Source organism: Poecilia latipinna, unplaced genomic scaffold (genome assembly GCF_001443285.1).
Source record: "Poecilia latipinna isolate Pla-1442-1.1 unplaced genomic scaffold, P_latipinna-1.0 Scaffold2542, whole genome shotgun sequence".
NCBI lineage: Eukaryota > Metazoa > Chordata > Actinopteri > Cyprinodontiformes > Poeciliidae > Poecilia > Poecilia latipinna.
The window spans coordinates 76,207-84,141 of record NW_015115158.1 but is presented as its reverse complement, the minus strand read 5'-3'; the positions used below and the strand labels follow the sequence as shown (position 1 = coordinate 84,141).

The 7,935-nt window shown below is 44.0% G+C and overlaps 1 protein-coding gene and 2 long non-coding RNA genes across 3 annotated transcripts in view; 1 reads left to right on the top strand and 2 right to left on the bottom strand.

Moving 5' to 3' along the window:
* Positions 1-1,111: 1,111 nt before the first annotated feature.
* Positions 1,112-4,451, bottom strand: LOC106938238 (uncharacterized; the record flags this gene model as incomplete). The annotated part of the gene is made up of 3 exons (XM_015020155.1): positions 3,479-4,451; positions 1,533-1,736; positions 1,112-1,403 (listed from the first exon to the last, which is right to left on the bottom strand). Coding segments are annotated over exons 1-3 (932 nt in total), but the record flags the coding sequence as incomplete, so codon positions are not given.
* Positions 4,452-4,916: 465 nt separating this feature from the next.
* On the bottom strand, positions 4,917-6,367 carry LOC106938235 (uncharacterized). Its single transcript, XR_001422577.1, has 3 exons — positions 5,920-6,367; positions 5,596-5,813; positions 4,917-5,526 (listed from the first exon to the last, which is right to left on the bottom strand). It is a non-coding gene; the product is annotated as an uncharacterized LOC106938235 (long non-coding RNA).
* A 747-nt stretch (positions 6,368-7,114) lies between these two features.
* Positions 7,115-7,935, top strand: part of LOC106938241 (uncharacterized) — a 15,211-nt gene continuing 14,390 nt past the window's right edge. Inside the window, exon 1 of the long non-coding RNA XR_001422579.1 lies at positions 7,115-7,523. This is a non-coding gene — a long non-coding RNA (uncharacterized LOC106938241). The remainder of the gene's footprint in view (positions 7,524-7,935) is intronic.

Genomic DNA, 7,935 nt, shown 5'->3' with positions numbered 1-7,935 from the left:
GGTAATCTTTTGTGGTATATGTAACCACCAGCTGCTTTAGAAGTGTGAGGTTTTTTACAGGCTCAGCTTGAAAATCATGTTTACTTGTTTCAAATCAATAGCCATATGTAATCTGATGCAGATGTTTCATAATGTCCATAACTCTACACACTGGTTTCTCAAACAACCAAATTGGAAACAACTCAATGTAATAAATAACCAAAAACTTGTTGAAAGACCAGAGACTTGACATAGACTGTCTTTTGCTCAAAGACTTGATGACCTCACTGGGCCTGATCTGAATATTGTTCTCTGTGGCAAACAGGAAAAGGTGAGAGTGTTTTGTCTCCATTTCCTATTTTCTTCTTGAAAATACACATAAGTTGTTAGTCACGCTAGATGAGTTTTTTTTATAAAAAAACAGTGGCCATACATCAGCTTAAATTTAACAATAACCAAAAAAAGAGTTATAAAATCTTTACTGTACAATGTATTTGTTGAGTAGAACACAAGTGCATATGCGCTCAGCAAAAGGAACAAAAGATGCTGAAGGATCTTATGTAGCTACTTCTATTGCTTGAAGTCATCCTATATCCTCTTATGGAGCTGGGGTTTGGACATTGTGTGGAGTCTTCAGTTTCTCACATATTCCACCAGAGGGAGCCAGGAAGCTGCTGTGGAGGTTGGACCTGCCAATCAATCTCACACCCCTGCTAATTATCTTGGCTTATCAGCCCGAGGATAAGAGGAGCTAGTTGCCAGTCCTTCGGTGCCTGAGTTTCAACCTAACATGATATTCTGACTCCTCTTTTGTCGCTGCGATAGTTTGGTCTTTGTGCTACTTTTTGATGATCTCTTGAAGTCACCAGTCTCCTCTCTGTTGACTCTCTGGTTTCTCCTCACAGTCTAAAGACTCCTTTAGTTCCACTCCTTTTCCTCAATTCAAACTCTACGTATCCTGTCCATCCTCCAACGTCTTCACCATCCAGTAGCTTTCCTTGTATCATACCCAAGATCTCACTCGCTATGGCAGTTCTAAGACTCCTCCCCTCATGGACTCTTCATCATCATCATCATTAGTAAGATCCTCATTTCTCCTGAACACTCCACCCTGACCTCTCCAAGTACTCACCACTCAGTCAGTCTTGCTGATCCTTCCCTTGTTTCCAGNCCTCCAGGCGGTCCACATGAAGATGACTGATGCGAAGCTTCAAAATCTCTAATAAGATCAGGGTCCAGGATGAAAGAACGGGGAACCCATGACCGTTCCTCTGGTCCATAACCCCGCCAATCCACAAGATACTGGAACCCTCTTCCCCGGCGACGAATAGCCAGAATCTTTGTGACGTCATAAGCAGGGTGACCATCAATCTCCTGGGGGGGTGGTGGGGGTCTGGAAGGAGGGCAGAAAGGACTGGAACGGGCTGGTTTAATAAGAGAAACATGAAACACTGGGTGGATCTTTAACCCATCAGGAAGCCTGAGGCGTACGGCTGAAGGACTGAGAACAGAGGTTATTTCAAAGGGACCAATAAAGCGAGGGGAAAGCTTACGATTGGATGCTTTGATATTGATGTCACGAGTGGATAACCAGACCTCTTGTCCAGGTGAATACGACGGTGCAGGGGTTCTCTTACGATCAGCCCATCTGCGGTTTCCCTCGGCTGTCTGGTTGAGAGCAGCATTGGTCTGAGTCCAGATGTGTCTGCAACGGCGGAGGTGATGGTGGACAGAGGTGACGGATATTTGTTGCTCGTCTGATGGAAACAGAGGGGGCTGATAACCAAGAGAGGACTCAAAAGGTGATAGGCCAGTAGCTGTTGAGGTGTGGCTGTTGTGGGCATGCAGACGAAACACATGTTTAGTTAGAAGATGGGCAGTTTGCATGGCAGTGGGAAGTTTACATAAGGGAACTAGATGGCAGGCCTTAGAGAAGCGGTCAATGATTGTGAGAATGGTGGTGAAACCCCTTGAAGGTGGTAGTCCCGTAACAAAGTCTAAAGCTATATGCGACCACGGACGATTGGGAACTGGAAGAGGTTGAAGTAACCCACTGGGGGGTTGATTGCGAGTCTTATTGCGAGCACAAATGGAACAGGCAAGCACATAGTCCTTGACATCTCTATACAAAGATGGCCTCTCTAGTCTCTGATTAGAGAGACTGTTCTGTTAATGCCAGGATGACAAGAAAATTTTGCAGTATGGGCCCAATGAATGAGACGAGCTCTAACGGATGAAGGAACGTACAGACGGTTGGGTGGTTCAGTCTGTTGAGCAGCCAGAACCTGGTCTCTAACCTTCCAAGAAAGAGTTCCGATAATAATTGATGGTGGAATGATTGTGGTTTCAGGCATGTCATGATCAGGGGAAAACTGTCTCGAAAGTGCATCTGGCTTGGTGTTCTTGGATCCAGGTCTATAAGAAATAGTAAAATTGAACCTGGAGAAAAAGAGGGACCAGCGAGACTGTCTGGAATTTAAGCTCTTGGCCTGTTGAAGGTAGGCTAGATTCTTGTGATCTGTCCAGACAACAATGGGATGCTCAGCCCCCTCTAACCAGTGACACCATTCATCAAAAGCCATCTTTATTGCCAGGAGTTCTCTATCACCTACATCATAGTTTTGCTCCACTGGTGAAAGACGATGGGAGAAGAATCCACAGGGGTGCAATTTGTCATCAATGGAAGAAATCTGTGACAGAACTGCCCCTACCCCTGAATCAGAGGCATCCACTTCAACAATAAACTGTCTTAATGGGTCTGGTTGAATGAGGATGGGTACATTGGCAAACCTCCTCTTCAAATCTATGAAACTTTGTTCAGCTTCAGGTGACCAACTGAAACTAGCCTTGGTGGAAGTGAGGCGGGTAAGGGGAAGAACAGTTTGGCTATAGTTTTTAATGAAACGACGGTAGAAATTAGCAAACCCCAGAAAACGTTGAAGCTGCTTGCGAGACGTGGGAGTAGGCCAGTCCAAGACTGCTTGAACCTTTGCTGGATCCGTCTTCACCTGCCCGCTCCCCAAAATGTAACCAAGGAATATTACTGATGAGGCATGGAATTCACATTTCTCCGCCTTGATGAACAGCCGATTCTCCAAAAGGCGCTGGAGGACCAGGCGGACATGTGTCTTGTGTTCCTCTAAAGATCTTGAAAAAATGAGAATGTCGTCAAGATAAACAAAGACAAACTGATTAAGATAGTCCCTGAGGACATCATTGACTAGCGATTGGAACACTGCAGGTGCATTCATGAGGCCAAAGGGCATAACCAAATACTCAAAATGGCCAAGAGGTGTCCTGAATGCTGTTTTCCACTCGTCTCCCTCCCGGATTCTGATCAAGTGGTAAGCATTACGGAGGTCGAGTTTAGTAAAAAGGGTGGCTCCCTGAACGAGTTCAAAAGCTGAGGCAAGTAATGGCAGTGGGTATTTATTCTTTACAGTGATTTGGTTTAAGGCTCTGTAGTCAATACATGGTCTGAGTGTTCCATCCTTCTTACCAACGAAGAAAAACCCGGCTCCCAAAGGTGAAGTGGATGAACGGATGATGCCAGCAGCAAGGGACTCACTGATGTATTTCTCCATGCTCTCCCTCTCCGGTTTGGATATGCTGTACAAACGGCTGGTAGGTAGTGGTGCTCCTGGAAGTAGGTCAATGACACAATCGTATGGACGGTGTGGACGGTGAGGAGGAAGAGAGAGAGCTTTAGACTTACTGAAAACCATGCGAAGGTCATGGTATTCAGATGGTACACTGGCCAAGTCAGCTGGAAAGGGTTCATCTGCAGGATGAGAAACAACTGAGGGAAAAGCAGAGTGAAGACACGATGACAGACAGTATGTGCTCCAGGACAAGGCTAGTTTCAGTTGGTCACCTGAAGCTGAACAAAGTTTCATAGATTTGAAGAGGAGGTTTGCCAATGTACCCATCCTCATTCAACCAGACCCATTAAGACAGTTTATTGTTGAAGTGGATGCCTCTGATTCAGGGGTAGGGGCAGTTCTGTCACAGATTTCTTCCATTGATGACAAATTGCACCCCTGTGGACCCGGCAGTTCCTCCAATCAAGGTGTGGATTATGGCAGAGAAGCCATGGATAGCCTAGAACCACTGGAGACTGAGGAGAAGGGAATACAAAAAAGGTGATTACCTCACGATAATTTCCTGAAACCAAAAGCTCAATGGGAATTCTGCAATGAGTAATGACAGGTAAGGCTTTACCATTAAGTGCAGAAACCAAGACTGGGGCTAGAAGAGGAACAGTGGGTATCTGGAGTTGATTTACAAGGTTATCATCAATAAGGTTCTGTTCACAACCAGAATCTATTAAAACAAATGTCTGAAAGGACTGATTACTTGTAATCAGTGAACATGGTAGAGTTAAACGGGAGGTTTTCTTTGAGTTGCCCACCACTTCTCCCGTAGCTAATGATGGGCTTTGTCTTTTGGCCCTGTTTGACCACAGTAAAGGCAGGTGCCAGACCTCATGCAATGCTGTCGTTCTTCGGGAGTTAGTCTGGTTCTTCCCATTTGCATAGGTTCCTCAGGGGATTGATCTGTGGGGGCAATATTGAATTCCACTCTGTTTGAGCATATGCTCAGTTCTCTCTTAGAACGGGTCCTGTCTCTGACCCTATTGTCAATCCTGATAGCCATAGAAATTAGATCCTCTAATGAACCTGGCTCATCTCTGTAAGCCAGTTCATCTTTAATGTTCTCGTTCAGAGCTTGTAGAAAAGTTCCCTTTAATGCCTCTGTGTTCCAACCAGAAGAGGCTGCCAGGGTTCTAAAGTCAATAGCAAAATCTGCTACAGCTTGACGACCCTGCTTTAAATTCCACAGCTTGCGGGTGATTCAGTATACCCAAATGCCTGTTTAAATGTGGACACAAACAAGTCATAAGTTCCCTGAAAAACAACTTGCTGTCCAAAATTAGCCTCCGCCCATTTTAGCGCTCTTCCCCTTAACAAACCAATAACGTACGATATCTTTGCAGCATCCGTTTGAAAGCTTTGGGGTGAAAAAGAAAAAACTAAAGAGCATTGCAATAAAAACCCCCCACATTTACCTATCTCACCAGAATAGGGCTCAGGTGTGGGTGGGGAGACCTCTCTGAGACGAACGGACGCTGGAGGACTTTGTGCAGGACTGGCGGAAGCGCTGGCCTGAGGAGGGAGTGGATCTGCGGCAGGAGGTGGCCCTACAGCGGGAGGAGGACTAGCAGAAACAAGCTTTTGGTGAAGCTCCTTAAGCATTCCTGCAAATTGATCTAAACGCTGGTTAGTATTCGTTTGTTGATCGTATAAAGAGTGCAGCATTGAGTCATGACGGACCAGTACAGCATGATCTAAATTGGGGTCAGGAGTAGATTCTGCTGGGTCAACTTGGCTGGATGATTCTGCCATGTTCGGCTTTAACCTTCTGACCCACATGCAAAATCAACAAGCCTAAGTAAATGTAAGGATTTTATTTTCTTAAAGACAGACAACTTAAAGGCAATTCTTCTTAATCCTTCTGGGGGCGATAGTGTCGTGCAATCGGAGGTGCCTGGAATGAGAGCGGGGTTACTGGTGGTCCAAAATTAGATGATCAGCGATGCAATATGAAACGGCTTACTTTAGAATGATTCTGGTTGAGGCATGGGGGAATGTGCCAAGGTCCAGTGTGGAAAATGGTTCACGGAGGTTCCTGAGAAGAGTGAGGATGGTATTGACTGGGAGCCGGAGAATTGATGGAGAGGTGTGGAGGGAGCAGCGGGCAGGCAGACTTGGAGGTAAAATCCTCAGGAGGAGAAAACAATGGAACTTGATCCAGTTGAAACTCCAGAGACTGACCTAAAGGCAGGCAAACACAGGGACTATGAAACCACTGGTAAATTACTGAAGAGACAGATCAAAACAACTAGTACTGTAAACCACAAGAGATGGCTAGAGAGACTACCGGTGCACGTTAATCATCCAGCACTGAGCGAATGTTCTGCTGCTCCTTTATCCCCAACACTGATGAGGCAGATGAGATCCACCTGTGTAGGCTGCCCAGGTTCTTCACCAAGATCTTCGCTGGAACAGATGGATCACTCACACACACACAGGAACCCTGACAGTTATGTCATATTTATGACAGTGACATGTCAGTCTTATGCACACCCCTTCAAATAAAGTGTTACCCAAATCTCTTTACACTTCTCTAAGTATAGTACATACTATATATTATTCTTGATTAACTAACACTTATTGTCAATGGCATGACTTAATATTAACGGGACACATCTGACTAATTGTCACATTCAGACTATAGGTGGAGGGAAACAGCTTCCAGCCCTGTAGAGAGACTGCACAACTCCATGTGTCCCTCTAATGAGACACAGCCATACCCCCTAGACCTTTCCCCATTCTTTCACTTAATCAAAAACGTCTGAAGACTTCTGTGACAAACTGCAGAAAGTAGTTTATATTTACTAGAATGTCGCCATTCGTGGTTGCAACATGTTGGATCTGATATTCTGATCTGATATTAGTTTTGATTTGTTGGTTTTCTAGACTTTAGTTAATACATTTTTGGTTAAGCCACTGCATGTTTGGTCAGTTATTCCCTCTGGTTTTAGATGCTGTGCAATTATGATTCATAACCAAGTCAACAAGGTATTGTTTTTACATCTAGGAGCAGCATTCCAAATAATACGTGTCACAGTTGTGACTCCAAATCCCAGAGGATTTCAATGGGAGGCTTCATGTTGCAGAGCAGGACCAAAGAGCAGAGACGAGGACGAAATTCAAAGCATCTCTTCCATCCATCATGTGGACGCGGCTCCGCTGCTGCGAAGAATTAAATTTAACTCACCCTGAGGTTTTAACAAATGGAGGTGAAGATGTTACCCTCCCGCACCCAGAAGGAGAGCAGTGCTCAGGAGGAGCACAGCAGGTGTAACATCTGTCCGTTTTGGAGAACCGAAACCACGTTAAAAAAAATTATAATAAAATAAAATAAAAATCCTTGGAAAAAACGCACGCCCAAGCCGCACACAGGGTAAAAAACTCGCAGAGTTCAATTGTTTGGTTTGGATCAGACAGATCCAACTGTCGATGAACCAGCGCAGATTTCTCTGCAGATGCGACCAGGAAGAATTTGTGAGGCTGTGCGTTCAGACCCCAGTAGGTGAAGTTCTGGTAATTTAAGTGGAGTCGCTTAATTTAATTTATTATAAGTTATTGGGACCACAGTCAGTGGTTTGAGTCACTAGGAGAGAAAGTTCAATAAATTCATCTGCTTTATGTGGGATGTGATCTGGATTCAATTAGGTGAAAATGAACTAAACCGCATAAAAATGCGGCTATGTTAACATAATTATAATTTGAGGGGTAAAAATAGTCCGGAATTATTTGCCTGATTGTGGCTCAGGCTTCTAATGAGTATGTATTTAATGAAGAGAATGTGTGATCAAGTTGTGTTGATCTACTTATTGTAGTTTAAATAGAGGAATAGCAGCTGACTGTTGAGGGAGGAAAGAAATTAAAGTGCAGATGTCCGTTAGACGGAAACAAGCGGTGTGCTGATCAATAAATGCGCATAAATGCTCCACCATTACGCTCCAATTAATCACACATGACAAACGTCAAATATACAATATATAGTTACACTGCTTATGTTAATGGTGGTTTAAAAACAAAACCAGTAAAAAGTAACTGGAGTGATATATCAGATTCAGGGCCGTACAGAGACCACTAAAGGGCCAGGTGTTCAAAAAAAGGGCACATCTAACCGCCTTCTAGAACAAAATATTAACAAAGCCACTCAGTTTTCAGAATTTAATAAACAATGATAAATTACAAAATTGTGAAATTACAATCAAAGCTAAGGAAAATCTCAATATAAAGCATACAACGATGCATATGTAAGATATTTTATTAGTCATTTCTTTCTGCAGGTCTATTTTGTTATAGGAAAGTATTGCCATAT